General features: G+C 38.1%; 1 protein-coding gene and 1 long non-coding RNA gene across 5 annotated transcripts in view; one reads left to right on the forward strand and one right to left on the reverse strand.

Annotated features, from left to right (window-relative positions):
- Positions 1-26968, forward strand: part of FYB1 (FYN binding protein 1) — a 69479-nt gene that overhangs the window by 16497 nt on the left and 26014 nt on the right. For 3 of the 4 annotated variants that reach the window (XR_005931565.1, XM_030005281.2, XM_030005279.2), the window contains exons 2-3: positions 8817-9966; positions 26135-26315. Coding sequence is in view for 3 of the 4 variants with exons in the window: in XM_030005281.2 (XP_029861141.1) it covers positions 8817-9966; positions 26135-26315 (1331 nt within the window). In the remaining variant the exon portion in view is untranslated. Of the gene's footprint in view, positions 1-2901; positions 3097-8816; positions 9967-26134; positions 26316-26968 lie in introns of those variants that run through there. The other variant, XM_030005280.2, reaches the window with a different exon arrangement.
- On the reverse strand, positions 13092-26547 carry LOC121232672. The gene is made up of 2 exons (XR_005931566.1): positions 26354-26547; positions 13092-23687 (listed from the first exon to the last, which is right to left on the reverse strand). It is a non-coding gene; the product is annotated as an uncharacterized LOC121232672 (long non-coding RNA).

The raw sequence follows: 26968 nt of genomic DNA on the forward strand, positions 1-26968 counted from the left end.
ATCTGCAGACACAAAGATAACATAGACTGACACTACAAGAAACGTTTGTTCCCATAGTGTGCTGTAGCAATTGCAGGCAGAAGCTCCTGCTGGTGTTCAGGAATATCAAGTTTTTACTGAAAATCAGGTACTTTCCAAAGTGATGCTGTAACAGGGTTGCCACTGCAGCAGGGTGGCACTTTTCCCCAGACCGCCTGACTCTGGGGAGTGGCACAGCATTGCCAAGCAGGACTGCTAACTCTTTGCCTTGCCCTCAGACTAAGTTCGCATACTTGAAATGTTATCCCCCAGGAGCAGCACGAAGCCAGGTAGACTGTAATTCTCTCAGTACAACTATGTACAAAGAGACTATGAATGCAGAAACACGTCATTTCTGCTGCTGTTCCTAGTCTGCCACTAGGAGGCAAAAAGCCCCATGAGAGTGAGGAGGAGGCAAGAAGAGAGGTTTCAGTGAAAAATTGTGCTAACATCGACTTTCTCTAGCTGAGCACTCTGCTTATTTGCGTGTGTCATACACTACAGATATACAGAGCAACACTATTCTGACTTAGGAAAGAGATTGTCAAACTTGCTTTAGTTATATTAATGCACCTGTCCAAAGGTGATCTTCCACGTACTTTTTTTTCCCTATATATACATGGTTTAAGGATTACCTGCCCCAGCCAATCATTTCTGTCTTTTTCTTCTCCCACCCTCACTCACCACTAATTCTGTTATGCTGTCTCACCTGTTTTGGGATCATGTAATAGACTAAGATCAGTGAAATGAAGCAGGTTAAAAACACCATGGAAAGAAAAAAAGGTATTTTTATTTTGTTTCACGTCACTTCAGTTTACACCACCTCCAACAATGCTACTGACACAGCTGTGGGGGTAACAAGATCCCAACTATGATATTCTTTGTGACCATTGAATTGGGAAGCCAGAGGTGTTCAGACGGGAGTGCCCAACCTTTCAAACCATTTCAGAGCACAGGACAACATCAGTAGATGAAAGATACCTTAAAAAGATGGCAGAGAAACTCACTGAGGCTCTTTTTCTCCCTTTTTTTCTTTCTTCTACTTCTGACAATTTTAATTCTCAAGCAGCTACTTTTCCTGGAGTGGCATGGAAACAGAAATTTGAATAAATGCTCTGATAAAAAAAATACTTAAGGCTGCAGCCATAAAAGTTGCACATGGGAACAGTAACACATCATTGCTATGCTGGGATTTAGATGCTTGTTTTGGTCTACACAGAGTCTAGAATGGCATGCTTACACAGGAGAAGACATTATCATTATTGATATTCTTGTATTGCTTGAATATAATCTTGTGATTTTGTTGCTGCTGCTGCTGTTGTTTTTATGAAAAATAAAAAAGGCAAAATATCTATATGCTGCTTTTAGGCTTGCGGGTCCTGTTCCTTAAAATATTAATTCCTTCAGATTCTTTCTTCACCTAAAAATAGCTAATTCCCCCAAATCACTCAGAAACATCCTTCACAGAAATAAGTGGAAAAAACCAGAGAAGGTCCAGGAAGGTGTTGCACCTGCAAGTGTAAAATGAAGCATATGGTAGACATTGCAGATGGGCAACTTTCAGAGCAGTTTCACTCCATAAATGGTTATTTTCATTGTGTTTGTTGCAATCTATATTCTCAGCAGCATTCTATCAGTTAGGGATATATTTATTTCTGTGTATTGGATGAAAGAGAAGATGACAGGAACTGCCTAGTCTTCAGAGTTGCAAAGACAAGCTCACTCTTTGATCATTGCATGATTTGTCTAGCACTGATACTGTGTGCAAACCCTTGCAGCGGTGTTTACCCATGCAAAATGACTATATTGCTACAGTTAGCACCTTAAAACAGTTATGAAGACTGCCAGCTAGAATAGCAACAGTCACAAAGTCTAATCTGCCTTAATCTTAATAATAAATGCTTCATTATCTGTGATGATTGTTTATTTTCACAAATAAATATGATTCTTAAAGTAAAATATAGTGTTTATGAGAATGAATAGAATAAAGAAATGCATTTCTCCCACTAAGAAAAAATAACATTGTGTTATGTAACAAAAAAAATAGTTATCATTGGCAAGTGGCAAAAAAAAAAAGCATGTGGCAGTGTTTTTAACTCAAATAAGCTCCATCCAGCATTCTAATAAGCTTCTGAACTAGCTGAGATAGGAATTCTTGTAAAATTAAGCTGGAAATATCAAGCACTTCCAATGCTTTATTTTGACAGCCAAAAATATTTTGAAAAATACTAAGAAAGCAATGAGGAAGAGTCAAACAACCTTTTTTGAAGCTCAAAGACAATTTTTCTCCTGCAATCTCATCCCTGTGCAGAGCTCCAGCAACTTCACTGAGCTCTATTTAGTAGAGGGTTCCACCTTCGTGGTTTGGGTTTACCTTCAGCACAAACATAAGTTTAGAATTTCTTGTGAAGCTTACTTTCTCAATATCGTTTTTCCTATCAATATTGAATTCACAGGCAGAAGGGTAGAAGAAATGTATGATCATAGTTTTTTAAAAAAATACCTCCATACAGCAAAAGCTTTAAGAAAGTGGCCAGCAGAATCTCTTGAGATCCTACAGGCAAAGGTGGGAGCAAGAAAACACGTTAGCTGACTCCTGATGAGTGGGAATGTATACAGTGGTTCTCAATGGTAGCAGGGGACTAGACTTGATGGCCCAAGAGGTTGAGCCACTCTTGTCTTTATGCTTGTCATTACCACACACATTTCATTAGCCATTATTCTGTAGCAATTCCAGCTTGTATGCACAAATACAGCTTTACAGGACTCTGCAATATGGGGTAAATGCAATACTTTTAGGTATCACATGGTCAATACTGCTGATGGCAGCAGCCAGTCTGAACACATTTTTAGTTCCCTTTCCCCCCACCATTTCTTGCCTAATATCCTGAGGAGAGCAGTTTTCTCTACTGATCATGATACTGAAACCCACAAGCAGCATTCTTATGCAAACCCTCGCTGAGAAGCAGAACTCAGCAAACAGACCAGGCTGTTAAGGTGATAGACCCGTGGATTGTCTCATTGAGGGAGCCAGTTTTTCTGCCTGTATCAAAATATTGGAGAGCTTTGGGAATCCAGGTAAATTGTTGTACATGTTTGTCTTAGAAATAAACCTGCAAAGTTCCCGGAGAAATACGATCAGTACAAGGTATTACATATAACCTCATATAACTGGAAATTTTAATTGTAGATTTTACTTACTATTAGTTGTGGAGCTGAAAAGATGCCAAGCTGATGAAAAGGACATTTCTCTCTCAAAGTTTTGTGTTTAGTTCCCTGAAATTTTACTAAGAGCAGTCTAGTTTAAGTGATTTTTGCATTTTGAATAATAACAGAAATGGTACCACTTAAAGGCAATTATTTTCTAGTAATTCCTTTTGCATTATTTGTGGCTGGTTGGTTTATGGCTGGGATATTTTTTAATATACCATACTCTGGATTGAGATATCAGTGTATGTATTTTGTTTGTAGTGGGTCATGGAAAATATTTTTCTTTCCAGTGGTGAGTCAGAATGGTACTCAATGTCTTAAAACTGCACAAAATTTACTTTAAATCTTGAAATTCTAGAAATAATGGTAGGAACTTTTCAGTGGCAGGAGCTCAAGTTTTTCTTCCTTGAGACTTGGAGACGTTACATTAGCTTTAGTGGAATAACCAGAGTCAAATCAAAGACATTCATATGGCAGTCACTGTATACACCATATATAAATAGGTTTCTGAGTGAAGAGGGATCTGTCTACTTCATTTCTGGGCAGACTTACCAGAAAATTTACATTATTCTGAAAGCTGTGGATTAGCATATGAGAAAAATAATTTAAACCCCCCAAATTATGAAGTATCATGAAACTCTGTGCTTATATAAAGCCATGTTTAAAAAAATCATAATCCTTTTTCAGGAAGGGCTATTACTTAGTCTGTTTTTATTGGATAGAAGTTCTTGGTGGAAAATTGAAGCTGCCAGACTTCTGTTGTTGAAGACTGAATTGCCGATGGTTGATAGTTTTTCTGATTTTGGCATAGACAGGTACCAAAAAGAAGCAAGAAAATAAACATGAAACTTTGTGTTGAACTTATCAGGACATAGGATGAAGAGATGACCTTGCATGGATAGATGCTTTAGCCTCATGCATAGGCTGTGACAGCAATAGTCTGGGACCAAGCCGGGATATCATCTGGCTGTTCTGGTCAAGCCCTATGCCTTCACTAGTCCTGGTCTCAAACTGACCCGAAGTGGATGAAATATATTGTCCTGTCATGTTCCTGCAGTATGATATAGTTGGTCTTATGATTAGGTAAAAGATGAGAAAAAGTGACAAGAGAATGCACAATGGAAAAGATACAGAATACAGCATGATCAGGCTGGGACACTGTCTTGTCTAATTTTCACAACCTCATGTTCTCATGAATGTGCTGGTTTTGTCTTGCTGGTCTTAGAAGGATGTTTGAAACAATGCTCTCAGGCTAACATAGAGGCTGTCAGCCCCTTACTGGGGAATCCCTTAGATTTCTGTTTATCCTCTCCATCCTAGAGGTCTGCCTTTCAAAAAAACCCCAAACAGCAGAATAGCCTGCCTCTTCATTATTTAGTATCTGATGAGGGCTCATTTCTCTTGTATACCAACCATTGTATTAGCAAGTCTTTTTGTTTGGGCAGATGCTGTCCTTCCGCCTTCTTTTCATATTTCTGCTACCTACATTCATAGTATTGCAACTTCTTAACTCCAATTTCCAAATACTGCACTCATTATTAGAGGGAGTCGTCTTTAACTAGTAATTATAACTAGACTCAGGGGGAAGAAAAGCAACTTGAAAATGATTTCTCTCTTCTGGAAACAACAAAGTTGCATAATGATAATTCTGAAGTCTCTCTGTCTGGAAAAGGAAATAGTCATGCAATAATTTATCACAAATTCAGAATGGCACTAGCATCTTGTGCAAGCAGCTAAACTCCCTTAAATACATTAACTTCAGTAGAAGTTAAATCAGGCCTTTATAAAGTTGTCAAATAATTTTCAGATCTGCATTTCTCTATAACTTTCATATGTCATTTTCCTTGCCTTTTCTGTCCAGTTCCTTTTTCTTTATATCCTGTCCATGGGTTAGAGCTCAATTCCCTTAGTAGTTACCAGCTTCTCTGGTTATTTCACTGTCACAGAATTCATGAGTATACACACTTTTTTTCTGAAAGGAATAGCTTTATAATCTTTATTTCATTACTTTTTAGCAAACTCATCAAGATCTGATTCTGTTAAAAGATTATGAGTTTTTTAAAGGCCTGGTTAGACCCTATCACTTCCTAACAGAAAGGAAAAAGTTATAGGTGAGAAGTGAAAAGATGGGGTTTTTCCATTTATAAATCAGATCTGCATGTATTTTGAAGAATTGCATAATTCCTTGTACAGTCAACAGTTACATATATTTCATTAGTTTAATTAAGGATCATATGCATGCACATCTGCTATTCCTTTCATTGATCTAGTGTTGCTGTTTGAAGAAAGAGCAACCACAAGGGGAAGTTGAAGTGAAATGATCTTTTGGCTTCACCAAGACTGGAAAGTGAATAATGAGACCATATTTATGCCAAAGCAAAACAAATGTTTTTTGATCAGGCTGCTATTTGAGTAAATTCAGGAAGAATACAGTTGGAACCTTTGTATTTCTTGTGTTCTCATTACACTGTACTTCTGCACAGAAATGTGCAGTTATATTGTAAGCAATGGAGAATTGCACTTGTTACACTGAGGTGTAATTAAGATCTAGCTGTGGAAGAATTCTGTACCAGTGTATCTTGGTATCTGTATGAGTCTGCTGAAGGCAGTGGGAGGGTGGGAAAGCACTGCATATATAAAACTTGATGAATCTATGGCATGGGAACTAAAACCTGGGTATTGTTCTAGATTTGAGCAAACACATCTGAATAATGCAACCATCTCATATCAAAGCAAATGTTACAGTGCACGTTATGTGCTGCTTCCAGTTCAGATCAGAAGCTGAAAAGCCAAAATATTTTACATTGAGCTTCCCAACAGAGTGCAAAGAGAAAGTTCAGAAAATAACCAGAGTACTTCTTGCATGAGACTCTTCTGTCCCACATGCACTTTGCACTTGAGAGGGGAAGGTTAGGGTGAACTTAATCTCACTTCAGAATCTTTTCAAGTTCCTATTTCATGATTTACAACCTATTGTATGTGCTAATGGAATAGGTAATTGCTGTCGTTTCTGGGAAGGGAAACAGAAACTGCAGGGATTACTCTGTAAGCAGAGCCACAAATAAAAGATTCTGTCTTTTTCCCACTTCCCCATCTGTCTACCTAGGCCAGTCAGGTTGTGCATTAGAATCCACAATATGGCTTCTAGTATAACATAGCTTATGAAAGCAGGAACTGGTGACGTAAAGAGGAGAAAAATTTCACGGAGTTTCTTACTCTCTTCTGATTCTTAGCGCTACCTTTACAACTTACTACTCACTGTAAGTAAATGAGAGAGGCTACATTGCTGATTGTAAACCCTTCCACATGCCCAGGAGCTTTTTACTCTTGAAGAGCTTGTAAATCTGCATGACTGGCAAAGTGTGTTCACAGTACTGGGAAGAAATCTATTAAAAGAAATCCATTGACAGTCCTAACATGGCAGTAGTGAATGGTTCAGTGCTTTTGAAAGAATGTATGAATGTAATTGATCTTGCTATTGCAAAGATGTAGAAAACTTCTCAGAAACCATATATCATAACAAGAAAAGTTTCTTCAAAGCCACATTTCCAGCTTCCGAAAGGTCTACATGCTGAATGTCTCTTGTCCAGAACGTTCACGTTACTGTAGTTTGACACAGTACTTTTTCTTAAATTTGAAATGGAAGAGGTAGCAGAAGAATCAATTTATTGCTATAACTTTCAAAAGAAATGAACAGCTGAGATGGCCAAGCAGCTGATTAGATTGTAATTTATAAGTTCTGAAGACTTCAGACACTGAGTTAAAGTTACAGTATCTCTGATGGTTTAGATTTTGTTACAGAAGTTAAAAAAAGTACATGTTAGTACAAAGTCAAAAGAGATCAGAGACAAAAGGCTTTGTTATACTCTCTGGCATTGTGATTAGCTTAACTTTCTGTTTAAGTGGGTAAAATCAGTGCCTTGTGAGGCATTGTGGGAGAAATCTTGAATGATTAGTGATATATATACGTATCTCCGCAGTGTAATTTTGTATGTGTGTGAGTGCATACGCGTCAACCCGCAGTAGATGACTTAAACCTGATAATCTCCATAGTAAATGTGTACTTCCTCCCTTCCTTATATGTGCAAAAAAGATAACAATATGGTGCTCTGGGGATAAGTTTCATATACATCTATCTTGTTTTGGCTGCATTTATTGTAAGTAACTTTGTAGTATAATACAAACAGTTTGGAAAGACTGAATTTCTTGGTGATACTGAAAGACTGGGAAAGTAACTTGAAGTTGCAGAAGTCACAGGTAAAACTATTCCAACATAACAGGCAATTCGTGTAATCTGATAAAATCAAACAGAAGGCAAAAGGAGCAAACCCCCTATGTAGAAGCTCTTGTTAATGAAGCAGAAAAGGTTACTGAACACCCACTGAATTGTACTGACTGAAGACACAGTTCATTCTTCAACCTCTTTCTAAAATTTTTTTTCAGACCTCTATTTATTTGCTTTGTAGTGATATTATTTTGTTTCCAAATGATTCAGAGCCCTTGCTAGTTATAACATCCCTGCTTTATACCATTAGTCTTACATTTTAACTTCCACACACAAAACAGGTCCTGCTTAAACAAGTTGTGAATCAGCTACACCAGCGTATCTGCTGTAGCTGCACCCCTGCTGCCACTGTTGGCTGGGAAAGGGTTCCCTGTGGAGCAGAGGGCTCCTGGAACCCAAAAGTGGCCCCAGACTAGTGCAGTGGGACCAGCTCACTTTGCCCCCATCCTTCACTGCACTGTGTTTTAATTGTACTGAATTCAAATGTATTGAGCTTTTGCACTCGGTTCATATTAAAGATGGGTCCTGAAAGGTATTGAATAGGTCTGACCAATTAAAACATTTTTGAATGTAGTTGGGTTTTATACACTTGGAATTGTTCCTTTTTTTTTTTTTTTTCCCCCAAAGAAGTTAAGTATCTTTGACAGTATCTGGGTCTATTGATTGTCATTTCTTCCTATTTTGCTGCACATATTTTCATTTTCCATCCACACATGCACAGTTTTGTTCAGATACAAAATAGAGAAGAGAAACAAGGACAAAGCAAGGGCAGGGGGAGCAGCAGGGAAGAAAACTGCTGAGAAGGGAAAGAAAAACTGACACACACCCCCCAAACCAGAAGAATTTCTGTTTTCACAAAGGAACTTGCATTTTTCCAAAGAGTTGGCAGGAATAAAGCTAGTCTAGTACATAATCCAGGTTCTAGTACAGTCTATGCTTCTCACTGCAAGATACTCGTGGGTTTAGGATTACATTAATTTTAAAGTAGTATGTATTTTCTTATATTTATTAGGTGTTCTGTTCCCAGTTACAGAAATGAACAGAAATTATAGCATGCCCAAAAGGAGCTGCATAACCACTACCTGCACTGAAAAATTTAAAAGATTGTATAACCACAGCAAGGATATAACAATATGCTCAGCTTCTTTAACCCTACAGGAAGATGTGCTACAATATCTCCACAGCCAATCAGCAGTACTACAAGCCTCAGACCAGGAAACTCTTTAAAGTACAGTATGTGTGAACATTGCAACAGGGACTTTCTCATTGCTGCTCTTTCTTTTTCTCTTCTTTATGCTTATAGGATGTCAAGGCAGATGTGAAGGCACTCATGGCGAAATTTAACACGGGTAACAGCCCCACAGAGGATGTTTCTGGTAACAGTCGACCCTTCAAAGTCCCAGGACAACCTATTGGTACGGGATTACAGACAAGGAAAGCAGCACTTGAGAAATTTGCAAGTCAAGGGAATACATCTTCCTCTTCAGGACCCAGTACCTTTCACAAACCTGTTCATCCTAAGCCTCCTCTGGGGGTCAAGCCTTCACCTGATGATAAAACAGAGAAGGATCCAAAGCCCCCATATTTGAAACCAGTGGCACAAAGGTTTGGGGTTCAGCTTCAGGCAACTAATAGAGAAAATGATGGAAAAGCTGGATGCACTAAACCCCTTACAAAAACCAGTGACTTGGCAAAAGAAGAGCCAAAGCCACTGTACCCAAAACCTGCAGGGAACAAGTTCCTTAACTCTGCTCCTCATGAGAAAGAAAAAAATCCTCTGGGAACAAAACCAAATTCAAATTTTGCACCACAGGAGAGTGAGGCAAAACCAGCATTTTCAAAAGTAATTGGAGTTAAGGAAAAGTTCATGTCTGCAACACAAGAAAATGAGCCCAAGCCTCCTTTCTCTAAACCACCTCTGGCACAGAAACCTTCTCTAAACCATGACATCTCCCACAATGAAGACACTTCTAATAAAAATGTTTTTCTGCAAAAAGGACTGTCGGGCCCTAGACCAAATATACACTCATTTAAAGCAACAAAGGAAATGGATGAAAATAGTAACTGTGCTGCAGAAGCTGCAGGCAGTCATTTTTCTAACATAGCTCTGAAGCCTACGGGCCACTGGTCCAGCTCTTCTCAAGGCACCCCCAAAAACATGGAGGAAAAGACTGAAGAAAAGGGGATTAGTGCTGCCAAGAACATCTTCCTCAACAAAATCATCCAGGAAGAATCAGGTTCTTCTTCTCCTAAGTTCCATAAGATGAACACAGCACTTGCTGCAGGAAGGCCATCAGGTGGATCACAAGAGAAAGAGGATGGGGACAGGAGGTCAGGAACCCCCAAGCGGAAAGCCTTGCCCTCGTTGTTCAAGCTAGGCCAGCCCCCGCAGAAGCCCAGCAGACCCCCCAGCGTGGACCTGGAAAGGTTCCGGAAGAGCAGCCCAAAAGACAGTGAGTCCTCTCTGTTCTTGCTTTCCTGGGTATTGGCTTTTTAGTGCATTTAGTATGCAATTCATTTCAGGTGGAATCCCCTTTTCTGTTCCAAAATGAGACTTGTGCCTCAGACAGCCCCTTAAAGCTTTAACCTATGCTTCCGTATAGGACAGAAATATAAATTATATTCTCCCTCCCTGAGCAATAAAGTGTAGGATGAATGCTTTCTGTACTGGCTTTATTTGTTTTTCAAAACTACTTAGGTGTAGCTATAACTTGTGTCAGGGAGTTTAAGTATTTTTCTCGACAGACACTGAAGTCCTGACTTCCTATAAATGAGATTTTGACGTTGTGTGTCCTGTTCTCAACAGCAACTTTTTGAGCACAGCCCGAAGGCCAACAAAATGATATACTACAACCTCTAGTAACCACACTTTTTTTTTTTTTTGCCTTTCACAATGACTAATCACAGCATGACCCTATAAGTTGCTGTATTTTAAAGTTTGTTTAGAAAGTTGAACACTATGCAAAATTACAGAACAAATTGCTCCCATGTGGAGCTGTGTCAGTTTTATACCCAAATCTGAATCCAGACTCCAAAAGTGTCTCCTGGACTTAGTGTTTTCTGTTAGGTTTACGTGACTTCAGTAGTGTGGCAGTTAGAAACACCTGAGGCTCTGCCACACTATTTTGCTGAAGAACCAAGCCTCCAAACTTTCTGATGGTCATAATCCAGGCATGAATATCAAGGCTTGTGACTAGGTTTTTGTAAAATTTGAGACGGTTTTGTGTGTGATGAGAGCTTCTGTAAATACATTTGAAATATCTGGGAGGACAAAAATCCCTGTGAAAAAAAGAAATTGCTGTGACTCCACAGCAAAGAGTTCTGCTTCAACAGCTTCTTTTCACCACATAAGACAAGTTGCAACAATGATATAAGTGGTTTCTGAGGCACCCAAAATATGCCCTTGAAAATCTCATGCAAAAGTGTAGTTTCCTAAAGTTAGACCCAAATATCCACAGTCACCTCCTTGAAAGAGAGATCAGTTTTGCGGAGGTTCTGCATGTCCTTAATTCTGCCTTAACTCACCTGTATTTCAAACTTTTGGATTCAGTTTTTCCTCCAAAGCTTTTAGGCAGTCTTTGAGAACTCTAAAAAGTTCAAATCAGCCACTTCAGTTGGAATGGGTGCTGCCAACTGACACATTTCTATTAAAAGTTTTATAGTAACCGAAGGAGGCTTTCTCTTTTTTCTTATAGCACCAGGTGCTAGGAACTGTGTTTGCATGAGAAATTCTGATCACATTTTAAAATCAAAGTTTTAAGTTGTATGCGTCCAGAGGAAAGCTGCTCTTGATCTTGGTGCATGAGAGAAACAAGGACAGAAATAAAAATTTATTATTGTGTTAGATTTCTATGTTGTTTTTTTTTCTTTTTTTTTTTCTTTCTTAACGTACTGCTGTCTGCATTGAGCTCAGGAAGCAAAGAGTATATTTAATCCTCACACACATTATTTTAGCTCAAATAATTTTAACCAGTTATGTCCTGCAACTAATTGTGTCAGGTGAAACACACAGCTAAGTAATTTCTGATAATGAGGGGCATTTCACCTACATTAGTCTGCCTTAACCATCTCTCTTAGATTTAATTAAACAGATCAAACTTAGACTCTTAAATTTTCAGTGTAGTTAGTGGAAAGGGAGATGCCCAATGGTGTGATTCAAAGCGCTAAAGTTAGATGCTTAATGTAGCTGACAATAGATGCTCTGAATAACTCCACACTGTGCATGTGCAGTACGTGGGTACATTCATGCAATTTAATTGATACAAAATTTGTTCTTGTGCCTTCCATATTTACGATACAGTATAGCTTGTGCTTCAGCAGTTTTGAATGCACGTAAGACTGGTCTTCCTGAGACAGAAGACATTCAAAGGGGTTACAACCGGATGAAAAAGCTCAGAGCTGACTTTCTCTAAAGACAAAAAGCCACACTAAAAACAGAGTGTGCATGCAACTATACATTCTGTTATTAATTCCACTCAAAAATTAGGAGCATATCAGTAACATAAAATGTACATTCTTGTCAGCTACTACATTCTTATTTTCCTGTGTTACCCTACAGTTATGGAAATGTTCTCACAAATCCATCATCAGGGCCAGATTCTCAAATGGTGTAAATCTGTGTACCTCTTTAAAAGAAATATGCCAATATACAACAGTCTGAGCAGCTGCCCCTTCTCCATAGAGGACTGTTCAGCATGACTGGCTTTACTCAAGTGCCCAGAACAGTCTCAAAATGGAAAGGCAGCATTTTCAGCAAATGACACCAGCAAATGTTTTGATTAAACAAAACCAAGACTTTTACTAGCTAGAATTTTGAGAAGTCCTGATGAAGGCTGGAAACACCCAAACCTGAAATTAATTATTTAAAATACATTTTCTAGTTTATTTTAAGTAATTACTGAAGGAATGCTTTTATTTGTTCGTTTGTTGTTTATTCAGTTATTTAAATTTTTTTTTCTGGTTCTCATGCAGTTACAGACACAAAGCATTTTTTCATCCTCTTTTTAAAACTGGGGGTTAGAAATATTTATCCTATGCATTTAAAATGAATACTGTGAACAGGGCTGAAAGGATAATACCAGAACTTTTGCTAGAAGGAGGATCTCCAGTTGCCACTAGCCAGCGCTAGTGCAGCCACCAGCCTGGATGAGTCACACTGGGAACATGAGGTAAGGATGGAGCTGCCCAGTGTGGTGGCACAGATTGTTCTCCAAACATGTTGCAAAATACACACCCAACTAAGTAGAACTGCACGGTCAGACATGGTATTCTCTACTTCACAGTCTTTGGGTCAGGGCAAGACTGAAAGATTTAGAAACCACATCAATATGAAGCTGTTCATAGTGGCTCTGAACTTCAGCCTTCCCCTGTAGAGCTGGCATGTAGACCTTGATGTTCTGTTTGGCTTTAATTAATACAACTCATTTCTTTGTGGCCAGAATTCTCTGTAGAACAGTTCTGGTGGAGAGACCGGATGTTCTAGAGTAAATCCTGAACAAACTCATTTTCAGCTCAACAAAGTTGTTCATCGCTGCTGGGTTTCTTAGAACATTAAACTAGAATGACAAAACCTACCTGCTTTGGAAAGGCAATTAAATGGAATTGTTTTCTTTTTTTTTTTTTTTTTTTGTCATTTCAAGAATCAAAGTCATGTCAGGAAGATGCCACCCCCACAGCACAAATTCTTCCTGCTCATTAGTTTGTCCTGATAAACAGCAACTTGCTCTACTTGCTTAATTTGCTGCTGTGATTCAGGTGATGAGTAAAAAGAACAAGCAAATGGAAATGATTTTCCCATCCAACAAAGCTTTCTGAGATCTAACCTTTGGGGGTTTTGATCTGTGCTAGGGCAAAAGTTAGGCTTTGTGCTGTCCTTTGAGAAGAGAAAAGCTCCACACATGGTGGTTGTTATATTTGTGTTAGGGACATGTGCCTGGGTTGCAGAAAACCTTGTATCGCCTGATTTACAGCAAGGGTTTGAACTTGGATTTCTCAGAAGTATCAATTCACCCCTTTTTCTTTGGTTGTTATCCTTTCCGCATGGAAGTTGCTTTATTTTTTTTTCATAATCAAGTATTCACTGGGCATGAAATGGCTTTTTACATTAGAAGCTGAAAGATTTACCTTCAATGCAGCAGTCTTAGTCACATGTGGGAGAAGGATTTAAAATGTCCATAAGGCTTGCATGAATACTAAGGGATGCTGGTTTGGTGTTGGCCTTGCTTTGGGTTAGAAATTTTCACCTGGTCCTGAAAAGCTTTTAATGATAAAACTTCTGTAGATACAAGTGTCTTGCGGAGGAAAGTTTGACTATTGATGCATTACTATTTTCCAGTGAAAGCGGGCATTAAGAAATTCCGTCTGGGCCTGTGAATACATGGCACTCTGGTAAATTCCTGTGCTATGTCCCATTTCAGCAATTTTCCCTGAGACCAGATCATATTTACGTCAGCTCAGAATCAATGAGATGCATGTGCTTTCTAGATTCAGAAAATAATAGTAATGATAGTGTTTTCTAATAAACACCCAAAGTGCAAACAGGGATTTGTTAGAAAAAAGAAGAGAAAGAAAGTTGTTTTGCTGACAGTTTTCCATGTGAGGCCACAGCCATACCGTTACTTTCAGAGAAGAACTGCACCTGGGCTGACCTCAGTGGGATCGTGCGCTTACAGATGGCCACCCACATAAAGTCAGTTGAAGGCTCAGAGTCCCTAGCGCTCTAAACACCTCTGAACGCCTCGTGAATGATCAACACTGGGGCTTCAGCTAGGGAGAATATTTTGAGCTGTACTGGGAGAAACAAAAGGAAACTGTACTGAATCTAGGAGAAAAGAAGACCTGTAAGAAAATTCTCATGATTTATAATTTGGGTTATGGTTGTGTCTGCAGTACATATTGAGGTTCTGTTCTGTGATGGATTGTGTATGCACACAGTGACATGGCTATTTGAGTTGAGAGAGACAGGAGGAATTAGAATTCAAGGTGCACTGTCAAAGTTAACACAACACTCTGTTGCCAGTGATTAACAATCAAGCACCACTCCCGAGGACAGTCAATGTCTTAACTGTCTTTGCAAAGCCCCTTAGAGCCAGTCAGTTGTTGCTCTTACTTGATGTGAAGATGAAACAGCAGCTTCCAAAGTTACAGAGAAGAGGGGATTTTTTTATCACAGGATGTCACGGCTGTTTACTGCAGAATCTGGACTTAAAAGGTCAATGTTGATTTTCTTTTTTTACCTCAGTGCTAGATTGGATAAAGTTATGCAACAGCTCAGTATTAAGGTGTAAGTGGATAAAAATAATTTTAACTTGAGCCAAATCGCCTGTTTCTAAGATAGATAAAACTAAAAGTAGGTGATGATATCAAACAACACTGTTCAGGGTGGGGTGAGGGTAGCTGCATGTAATGATGTCATGCCTCTGCACAGGTGAACTGTAGCACACCATAAAACCCCGTAAAGCTCAAAAAAGTGTCAAAATGATAATTTCAGAATAGCATGACGATTATGTACAACATAATGCCTTGACTTTGCTATACATAGCTAAAATGTTGAATTTTAAGTGACACCAAAAATGTACTGAAGTGAGACTATTTGTGGGACTTTTAAGACCTTCAAGGCTTTTTACCTACAATTTTACTAGATTTCATGATGTTGATGTCTATTATTATTGGTGACTCAGACATTTGCCTGAAAACTGTGGAAGTTAAGTTCAAATTATGATTACACAGATCTGCCAAGAACTTAACTTTGCTGGATCTGCTTGAAAGCAGCTACAAAATCTGGACGAGTAGTTGTATGTCGGTTTTAGTGGAAACAAATGTAAAAGCTTTCCTCTAAGGACATTCCTCTCCCTCCTTCTCCTAAAGTGAAAGAACCCAAATGATTCTTGTTTCAGCAGCATTGTACTGAAATATTTTACATCTCTAAGAAAATGGAGAATCCATTTTTGAAGTTCTGGGACTAAAGAACAATGCTCAGCTGAAATATAGTCAAAGTTGTGCATTTATCATAAAAATCAGACCGCAGCATATGAAATCCCACACAATGTACATGGTTTGGTACAAGTGCAATGACATCACCTATGTGGGTCTGACCCCAAAGGAGTTGTCTCACTCATGGGATTGGTATAAGGTCAGTTTTAAAAAAGAAGTTTTAATGCCTTTCTAATTTCAATATTATTTCTTTGGCCATCTTTCAATAGTTCAACCTGTAAGTTCCAAAAGCCCAGTTGAATTAAATTTCTCTCACTCTTTTTGCTCACATCTTCATTCTCCAGCTATAATTACATGCACCATAATTATAGCATATGCAAGTAAGACTAAATTTTTCAATAAGCAAAGAGTGGATACATGCTTTCAGTCTGCTTCAGTCAGAAAGAAAATTTTTCAGATTTTGTTAAGAGTCTCCATAGCAAAGAATATTAATGTTATGGAGGAAACCCTGCCACACTGAAATTTTTGAAGCATTACCTTTAATTGGTCAAGGGTTCGCAATATAATTCTGCTAAAATATGTAGACAAAACTACAAATTAAACTGCTGATATGGCACTGAAAAAGATAAATCCCCACAATTTAAAATTAGTGTAACCATCCTGATAGAAATATGAATGAGACGAGTTATTTATCTGCCTGAGTAAATAGATAAATCTAATCCAAGTTCTAGATAAAATGAGTCTTGAGGGAAACCAACATTTAGTATTTTCCTGCAGAAGATTGTTCTGGGTACACCTTGCTGCTGTTGTGCATTAGGAAGCAAAAGTACACAAAAACCACTGCAAATAAGTATTTAAACTCATTGCCCTTGATTATTTCCTTAGCTACAACAGTCTGCAATATCTTTCAAATAATATAATGTACATTTTTAATTAAAAAAGAATAAAATGTATCCATCAATAAACGACCAGAGGACAGTCCTCATTTGAGAATTGTCATAGGTTCTGCAATTGGCACATTCATAGATTTTCCCCTAAATATCTCTATATTTGTTTGTTAGGCGTTATGTGGCACACTTGCTCCCTTCAAGTTGATCTGATTCTAGTAAAATTAACAGTAAGATATGGGTTGTTTATATAATATTATGGAGGCGTATAAATTTATTTTTCTAATGTATACACTTGTTATAGTCTGCATATGAATTCTAGAGTTGTTCCTGCAGTTGACTATGCTAAATCCCCTTGAGTCAGCTATAATCATTCCTGAGCAGAGACTTCAGAATCTAAGATGCAGAATTTAGGACTCGGAAGATAAACCATGTGAATGCACCTGTTAATTCTGTTGAGTAAGCCTAAACGATCACTTACTAGCAATTCCAAATACATGTTGACGTGCAGTTTGAATTGGTTTTAGGCCAATTCTGTTTTGAGTCAAAGTATATGCCTAACATATTCTCTCAATAGGTCTGGACTTCTGCAAAGGACTGAATGAAACACATGATGTGTTATGCTGTATTAGAAGCCAGTGTCCACCCTCCAGCAGGGTCCGTGCTTGATTGGTTTAACACAATGTCTTTGGGATTACATCACATATGAAAGTAGTCTTTGTGAAGGAGTGTTGAGAACACTAGTTAGAAAGAAGAATTTATAAGGAGGAAAAAAAAAGACAGCTATGACTTTATCATGGAAGGTGACAAAAAGGAAACTACTAGAGAGAAAACCAGTAAAACTGATGGAACTGAGTAATTCTCTCTGCTTAATTATGTTTCCTTGTTTTAGTTTTTGAAACATTATTTCTTACATCTAATTTGATTCACATGAAGAAACACTTTTGATGAACCTTCATCATTTGGTTGCATTACATGGGTCACAGTACGCAAGTAGCTCTGCTGTACCAGAGCTGCAAGTATTCTGAAACCTGTCTGTATCCCAGAAAATAATGTGAATACAAATCATATTAATAATTTTAATTTACAACTCGATAAGAATGATACGAACTGGCTGAAAGTTTCCCATTCTTTAAGGTGATGCATATTTTGCTGAAAATGTACTTTGCTACTAATTGTAGCAATGAAGTGTATCCAGCACATCAAATTACTTTATAGACAGCTTTATGGTAAAGCTGGAAAAAAAAAATAAATTTCCAAATATGCAAAAATATTGTGGTGATGAAGTTCTGGACACATTGCTGGTACTGTTTTGGAAAATGCTTCTTGAACCCTAAAGGTCTTGTGTTTAGCTAGCTCTAAAAAAATGCTCTATAGTCTGTTTACTCATAATTACAAGAATGTTTGGCATATATTTCTCATAAATTTGAAGTTTGATACGTACTGTAGTTTCCCTTTGAGCTTGGAAGTCTTAATTTTTCTGTACGGTTTAAATAATATTTCCTTAGTGGCTCACAGATGTAAAACCCACACAGCATGCATAATGTTTGAATTTGAGACAATGCGTACAATAATGGAACAAGTATTTCCAAGACCTATCTTGGTTCACAGTAAGAAATACTTTTAATGAATCTTCATCATTTGATTGCATTACATGGGTAACAACACACAAGTTAGTAAATTGATTAATTAAGTTAGCATCCAAATAGTTCATTATAGGAAACAGACAGTCATTCCTGAAAGCTTTGATCTTAATTATTAAATACTAAAGTAAATATGCAATACTAATAGAGACAAACAAAACATTAAGCATTTCATAGTAAAGATATTAGGAAGCTTTTGAAGCAGTATACTAACAATTAATTTTATCCTGAAAATTTCATTTTGTTAATGAACATATCTGAGGTCATTGGTTTCCACTCGAAACTGAACCCTCCTAAAATGTGTGCATTTGGAACAATGATGTTCCTTGTTAGCAGATCCTGAAGAGAAAATGTGCAAAACCCCACTATTTGAATGCAAGACTTTGTTGCATGAGAATTTTTTATGGAACTGATGTTTTTTATATCAGTGTTTATACTCCTATGATTAATTTTTAACTAGAATTGCATGCTATGCATGATGTAATTATTTTTCAGATTGAACAATGGGTTTATGAAATTATTAACCCCTTCATCAATTTGTTGGTTTGGGAAATAAATAGTCATATTTTAAGTAAATTTCTTCCAGTACATTCTCTTTTGCTTGCCTTTGCATCATTGTACGCATTTTTATTGCCTTCTCTTTTAAATATAAATTATTTACCAAAGATTTATTTTAAACTATTGCTATCTTACATGTCTTCCATCTCTGAATACTTCCAATTACTGTTCTTTTTTCTTGCATATGAAATGATACCATACAATATAAAATTAACTGGCTTAGGTTTATAAATATTTCTTATAAAAAAAAAGAAGTAATCATCAAGGCTTTTTATCAGACAATTAAAACTTTCGCCTGTAGTTCAACTGGGAATTAATTTTGGGTTCCCCTTTAGATAAGGATAGGCTTCTGGGTATGATTACACATCTGTAGTTTAAATCACTTTCCTCATGCCAGTCAGCACTGCCCAGATGAAGCTTTCTGAGTATCTAACCTCATATTTAGTCACCATAAGGCTCAGTTCTGCAAGCTTTTACATACTGAATGACCTTGAATGAAAACTGTGGGTTTTCTTTTGGGAGTAAGGTTATGTGCATGCTTAATATTTTTCAGCTCTCAACCTTAAATGTAGATTTAGATGCTCACTTTCAGGTGCTGTTTATCCTTCATCTGTTTGTCTCTACATTCTCAAATAGAATGGGAAAAACCCTCTACTGTGTATGTGGTCTGGGACTTTGTCACCTCTGTGTCATTTTGAGAAAATAGGGCATTGAATAGGTGTTAAGTGTTATGTGAAATACCCTTGAGGTAGTCTGTGCATCTGCTCTGGAAACAAGATTTCCCAGTTGAGAACAATGACAAGTTCTGCTTAAAAAAGGACAAATTCTCCCACTGCTCTGATCATGTTTTTCATGATGTATGAGCAATGATCAGCAAAGTAGTCTTAAACTGGATGGGGACCTGTACTAGGTCTCCATTTTACCCTTTTCCCTTCCTCCAAAATTCCCCCCTTTTTTGGAGGTGATTTCCTTTGTACAAAGCTGAAAAGGCAGCTTTACCCTCTAACTGGAAGCAGAATCAGGAGAGGTGAGGAGAATAAATGAAAAGAAAATGAAGAAAAGATTGTATGCAGGCATTTCTTAAAGTGGGGTCTGGACTCAAGGAGGGCAATAATCAAAAACTTTCTATGGTCTTTGTTTTCAAGGTGTGAGCAGTGTCTCAAATAATCTTTGTGTCTCTGTTACAGTATGTCTGACAACAGCATAATCAAAAGCACTGAGCTTCAGTAATGTTTTAAGTTTACGTGCTTACTTTGAGCAGCTCCAAAGCAGCATAACTGTGAAACATGAAACCATGGCTTGTATCTAAATGAATATACAGGTTAGGGAAGCAAAGCAGAAAACAGCTCTCTGCACATGATGAATAAAGTAGGAAGTGGGTGATCAGCTGCTGCAGATGTTGTTGCAGGTTCTTAGCAAAACCTTTGTAAAACCCAGAAAGCTTCCCAGATCTTGCATGTAGAATATTTTGCAGTAAAACTGAAAACCGATATTGCATTTGCAGAGTAGCTCAAAAGCATTTTCTTTTACAAAAGGATGCTTGTTTCAAAATGCAAAACTTTTGACTGTGTAACTGCTTAAAAAATCCTGATGATTTTTTTTATGGTCCTTTTTTATGAAAACTGAAGAAATCCATCAAGAAATTTAACATTCCCGGCACTTTTTCCTGCAGAATGTTTAAGTCTCCTTGCAGTAGCTGATTATTGTCAGGTTTTCTTTACATTAAAAAAAAGCAGAAGGGGTCAACACCTTATCAGTAAATCACTGCATCAGGGGTCAAAGGGAATAAGGTTTTGCCAAAGGCCATACTCTAGGCGAAAGAAAGAGGAGGATGGCCTGCTTTTTAGGATGTGAAATGAAGAAACAGTTTTTCCCCTGTATGTGCAAGAGACTGCCCTGATATGGAAGGGATTTTCTTACATGTGTCTGTTGCTATGTATTTATGATGAAGTAGGTGCAATGACAGTGAACTTGAAATGGAAAGTAGTGTGATATACATTGCTCTTCAGTTCCAGTTTTGTTTAGTATGCAATCTTGGACTAGAAATTTCTGGGTCGAGGCAATGGATGGCTTAGATGCTACAGTCTGATACCTTAAACATATTTAAGAGTTAAGTCTTTGCAGTTAAGTCTGGACTGTGTAGAGACTGGAGCCCAGGCTAATGCATTTGCAAGTGAGTGTGTTGCTGATAAGATGCAATACAGCTCTTCTGAGATAACTGAAATTTTTTAAGCACTCTTGACTTTGAGAGCAGGTATACATTATTGCTGCAGTCCAGTCAAGGTATGAGAAACACATGAATAGCTGAAGCCAGACCACCCTCTGCCAGGACGGGGTAGTTTCCTACTTCAAGGGAGATTATAAAAATCATTATTTATCATTGTTGTCAGTTAAAAGGTTTGTGCCAAGTAATCACATTCTATTCCAATACAGGTTGAATTGATCATCAGGGTTTGTATCGTCAGCCAATGGATGTTGAACTGCAGGTGTGAGTGCTAAAAATGTTTTTCCTTTGACTGCTTCTGTTCTGCTCTGGTTGATAATTAGGTATTGTTCTTCATCTATGTGTCAGTCTCTCATCCAAGCAGTAAGATACCCTGGCATTTAGGGAGGGATAAATAGAGACATGTCATTTCAGCTTTGTCAGTACTGGAGCCCGTATTACCCTTGCACATGAGTCCAATTTATTTTACTATTTTGAAAAGGGCTGGGGAGAACTGGCCCTAGCCAAAGTACTGGTTCCCATAAGATTTCACTTCAGTTTGCCACGTATTTCTGGTATTAGCATCTCAGGACAGAGTAATACAGCATCTCAGGATAGCACTGAAGATTTTAGCAAGATAAGAATGGGTATCTTTTTCTCATCCTGTCCTGAAACTTACTTTTGACTACATAGAGTACATGGGTTCCAAAAAGATGGACTTATTTGGGGTTTTTTACTAGTTTCTCTTTGAGTTCACACAGGAGAGGCATGGAAATTACAGAGTACTGTTATATGGACTTTGATTTCTCCTGAGGTTGTTGAACACAGAATATCTGGACATGAAAGGAAGATGGGATCTTCCTCTTACATGTTATGTTAGCTACCAAAGAGGTATCAGTATTTCCCTTTCACAAGTTAGGAAAGGCAAGGGTCAAACTCACAAGTTTTACACCAAGACAACTTCAGTGTCCTGAAGTTCATGATAAATAACATTCTCAAAGAATGTAGGTGACCTTTTTGTCGCTTCATGTATGGAAGTTGTTTGAGAAGGTTCCCCAAGAACACAAGAGAAGTGTTTGCAGTGTTCTATGCACAGTTCTGCTCTAAGTGCTGAAGCTCTGGGTGTGATTAAAGAAGGTTAATACCACAAGCAGCAGTTTAATGGGATGTTTGGTACTTTCTATGGACAGTTTCTATGGTAAGTTTCTCTTAGCTGCTATACAGCTGCACAGGTTTTGAGGAACTCATTCCTTTTCATACGTTCTTTCCTTTGTGAAGAGCTTCAATTTCTGCATCTGTTTCTTCAGTGCAGCACAGTGTGTGAAAAAGCTGGGAGTCCCAAGAAGAGAGAAGAGGCTATTTGGAAACTGAGATGTTAGTGGTCAAAGCTATCACACAGTGATGGTCTTTAACACTGTTTCCTGTGATGAGAGTGTTTTGGGTGCATGTGAAGCCAGGATGTAGTTTCAGTTTGATTTCTTATTCTGAGTGTCTGAAGCTGACTTCAGTTCTACTACCCGCACATAGCCTTTCTGTGTCCTCAGAGTATGAAGTGTCTCAGACACACAAAAAGATGGAACTGGATTCAAAGTGAAATGCTCCATTAAAATAGGAAATGAAACACTATAGAAACATTATGATAGCTTTGGCTCCGTGGGCCTTATTATAACAGGTTTTTCATACTGAGTGTCACCTTCCTACCTAACTCATCCCCTTATTTTCAGTATTAGAATTAAAGAATTTTACACCCACATCAGTGTCAGTCATAAGAGTTGGTAATTACAACTCTAACGGCAGGGAAGAGTCAGTTCCAATTGTTAGAAAACAACAAACAAACAAAGAAACAAACAAACAGTGATTCCATTAATATGGTGATCATTTAGTTATTGCTAGATTCCAGCAATGTACATAAATTAAAAGGTACAGGTTGTTCAGCCTTTATACTTAAACATAAACACTTAATCTGAAATGCATGTGGTGTCCTTTCCTGGCTCAGTTTCATATTGCCTGGATTTGGCTCTCAAGACACATCAGATGAAAGAAGTATTATGCACAGAGACTTGGGCAGAATTTTTACCTTAGCCCTACAAACTAATCATAATGAAGTAACACTGTATGATGACATAAGGCATGTATGCATGTTGTGCATATACACAACACTGTATTAGGGCAACATAAATATAACCACAGAAAAGCTGATTTAGGATTCTCTGTTAAAACACAAAAATTTTAGAGTATAATTAATACCGATTAACATGTCTTTTACGAAAAAAAACTTCCTGGCTTCTTTCTTTGGTTAGAATCTGCCTAAAAGAATTCAACTGCAGGTGCATCCTTAGATTGTCAGTGCTATTCGTCTTTATCAGGGATTTTAGAACAACAAGAGATTATAGCTGATAAAGTCTGTGGATTAATAAAGACTGTGAAGAGTTAAATACAAACACACAGTCCTCAGAGACTCAGATACAACAAGAGCACAATCAGGTATAATCTTGGCTCACTTAAAGTTCTTCTTTACTCAAATGCAAATATACTTGTAGAATGGAGAAATGTAAACCATATCTGCAAAATGAGGTAGTGTAATGCCTTAGGAAAAAATCAAGACATCATAAACATTACAGTTGAGTAAGGACAATGATGTGACAGAAAAGTGTAATGCATAATGGTTGTTAGCCTGTAACCCTAAAGTCTTGGAGTTTTACCCTTAAGGAATCTTCATATAGTTACAAAGTTTTTGAATAAAAGCTTTTTGCTAATGGGCCTTAGTTTGATATTCAAGTGTCTGCACTTCCAAAACAGGAGGAGGGATGACAACTGGAGAAAGTACTGAAACCCCCTGGATGCAATCAGTAGAAATATGGCCAGATGAAGAATGACTCATAATTTTCATCACTGCATGTGGCAGACAAGTGCATGCTGTGTGGAATTCCAGTGCCAGATTTTTCACAATGCTGGAAAAATTGGAGAGATTACAGAAATAGCTACAAATTAATTGTTAGATGGGGGAAAAAAAAAAAAAAACAAAAAAAGCCTTGAGATGAGATTAAAAAGGTTGGGTCTTTAAAGTTATCAAAAAGAAAACTGAGCTATTGGTTAAATTCAGTGGTATCAATACCTTATGGGTAGAAAAGAGTGGTTATAAAAAGGCTTTTGATCTAGTAAGCAAAGGTAGAAATAAAAGTAATAGAACCTGAAGCGTGGTGAACTTTGAAAACAATAAGATGCAGATTTTAACAGTGAGCAAACCTAACCAAACTCCGTAGTGGTACATTCTTCCTCTCATCTTCAAACAAGTGGGACATCTTTCTGGAAGACAAATTTTAGCCAAAATGATATTTTAGTAGATCTCTAGCTGTTGGGCTCAATATGGGGGCAAGTATTTTAAATGTAGTGTCTTATAAAATATAGCACAACAAACGGAGGATATCATCATTGAATTGGAAGAGACGTAAAGGAGTTGTTTGGTCCATCCCTATGTGTAGGGTAAGAACAACTGTACCATAAGTTTATCCTACTTCTTCAGCATGGACTTCAAGCCATGGAATTTCCACCTTCACTATCAGAAAGTGCCTCCTAACAAATATTGCTGGCCTTTAAACACATTACTTCTTGCCTTCTCTACCATGGAAATGAACGGAAAAAAAAAATTAAATAAAAAATTTCCCTTTCTTCTTTGCCAGAGACTTAGGTATTCATTTTGTTCTCCCTCAGTCTTATCATATTTCCCTAAACAGCCACAATTTGTTCAATATCTCCAGGAATTCATGTTTTCTAGACCTCTAATCATTCTCAGTCTTCTCCTTTGGGCTCTCTCCAGCTGGCACACATTAACCCTGCTGTAGCCTCCTCAGTACTAAGGATTATTTCAATTAACTTTTGGGCTATACTTTTGAAGAAAATGATAAAAAGGTACGTCAATAAAAAGATATGTGATACCATACAACTTTAATCTTGGCATATCTTAAATTGTAAGTGTCTGCTTTTGCCAGATGAATGTTCCTTAACAAAACAACAAAGAATTCACCTTTGTAATCAGCAGTGTTGGGACCATTAGTACTTTGCTATTTAAGTAATGGAGGAACTTAACAGGTTTCAAATGCACTGTTGTGATCACATATGTTGACAAGTTGCTCCAAGCAGCCATGAAGCCAAATTTATCCAGAAATTTTTGAGTTCTTTGTTAGTAAGCAGAAAAACTGTCAAGTCTTGGTAATTTCACTTTGATTTCCGTGTGACACAAGAGGTCCTTCTAATAGTTATAGAATCCCCTTCTCTTGTCTGTCCCAAGGACAGAATTTCAGACTCCCAAGCAGCTCAAGAAAGCTCTTTCAGTAGTTTTTGTAAGGTTCAGTCTTGATATTAAGCATTACTAAATATTTGTCGTTGTTCTGTGTTTAAGTCACTTTTTTCCAACATGGCGAAAGTTTCTTTTTCTTGACAAGATTTTAATCTCCACTATACAGGTATGAATTTGAAGAAAATCTCAGGAGGACAAGGGGGTTCTTTTCAATTGTAATTGGTTTTAACTAAACTGTGAATTTGCTTCTTCCTTCTGCTCTCCTCCTTACATTTTGTTGGACCTCCGTCCATACAGCTGGGGACAATTATTTCTGGGTAGCTTTTAATCCACTTATGATACTTGAAAAAAAATTTCTAGGTTTAAAATCATGGTATCCCATCATTGATTTTGTTTGGTTGGGTTTGGTTGTGGCTTGTACACGGAGCATTAATTCAGTGCAGCATACATGCACACCAGCCCACTCCTGTAATTATGGCTTCTATGCCCGGTATACTGCATCATCTTGTTTTGAAGGCTGCACCTGTTTTTTGAGGGTGTAGCTTCTGTGCAGCTTCTCAGACTGCCTCTTTTCTAGTATGGGCTTGCTAGAAAATTAAGTCCAGCCTTTTACAACTTATGTTACAAATGTATTTGAAGATATACAGACACCTGTACACCTTTTAATGCCAAAATATCTTTTCATCTCTCATCCCATCCCTTGAAACTCTGTCTCTGAGCAAGTAAAACTCCAGCAAGATTGCATCAGTGCTCATGTGAAACTCTGCAGCTGGGCTTTTCAGTCAAATTGTAGAATTAAGTGATAATTTAGTTTCAAAGCACAACAGCTTATATACTGGGTGAACTGGTGGTTTTGTGTCTTGTTCATATCTTGGCAAAGACATTTTCAAGGCCTTCCACAGGCAGTACATTCTTCTAGGCAGACCCTCTCTACTCTGGTAAGATAAGGTACCAAATATATCTAAGAAGCAGGTTCAACAAAACATATTTGCTCTGGGGTGTGTGCATTGCTGATATTTTGACCCAGTACTTCATGTAAACAGTGAGGTTCCTTCCTCAGCTGTTTGCTTGATAAATTCAGTCTGTTCTGCTTTTTTACAGGCCCTAAAAATGAAGGTTTGAAACAGACAGCACCTTCCTCAGCAGCACTCTCCCCACCTGTACCTCCGCCACATTCTGCTATGCAGTTGCCGCCTGCTCCACCAGCCTCTCACCCATCTCTGCAGTCCCCAGCAGCTCCCAGCCTGCCTCCCAGAAACACCAAGCCCAGTTCTGAAACAATGTAAGTGAACACAAATCCCAAGGTCTTTATTTTCTCACCTTTTTCTGCCTGTTCCTTTGCTCATGCAGCAGCAGATTAAGTCTGCAGGTGTCCCACATTTCACATGGGAGTGAGGTCCCACAGCACTTTCCTTGTCCTACCCTGTCCCTGGCCTGTTTGGAATTAGTCTTTATTAGCTTGAACCCCCCGTCTATTCAGTTGTTTCCCTAAATTGTCTTATGTATAACAACTCGTTTTTTCTGCCCTGTTGGTATGGGGAGGGGGGGTGGGAACAGACAGCCTGCTGGGTTTTTTTACTCCAGAACAGTTCAAAGACTTCATACGCTGGCAGAAAATCAGTTGTATCAATAACTGCAGCTTTCCCCTGCATTTTTCTGGGGGAAGAGGGCCAGGAGAGTCAGGTCTATCTGTCGATACCCCAGGAAGCAGCTTTGCAAGCCGGAGGTACTGAGCTCAGTGCCGGTTGTGAAACTGCACCAGGAGCTGCGTCGCAGCCTGTTGTGGCAACACTGAGAAGCCTCTCTCGCATATGGGGCTCTTTTCTCTACCCTTCTTCCAAAAGCTGTGTACAAAAGGGGAACCTCCCAGCGACGAAGAGTTAAAAGCACTTCGGTCTCGTGTCAAAGCTGACCGGGAACAAGCTGAGCCTGAAT

Source organism: Aquila chrysaetos, chromosome Z (genome assembly GCF_900496995.4).
Source record: "Aquila chrysaetos chrysaetos chromosome Z, bAquChr1.4, whole genome shotgun sequence".
NCBI lineage: Eukaryota > Metazoa > Chordata > Aves > Accipitriformes > Accipitridae > Aquila > Aquila chrysaetos.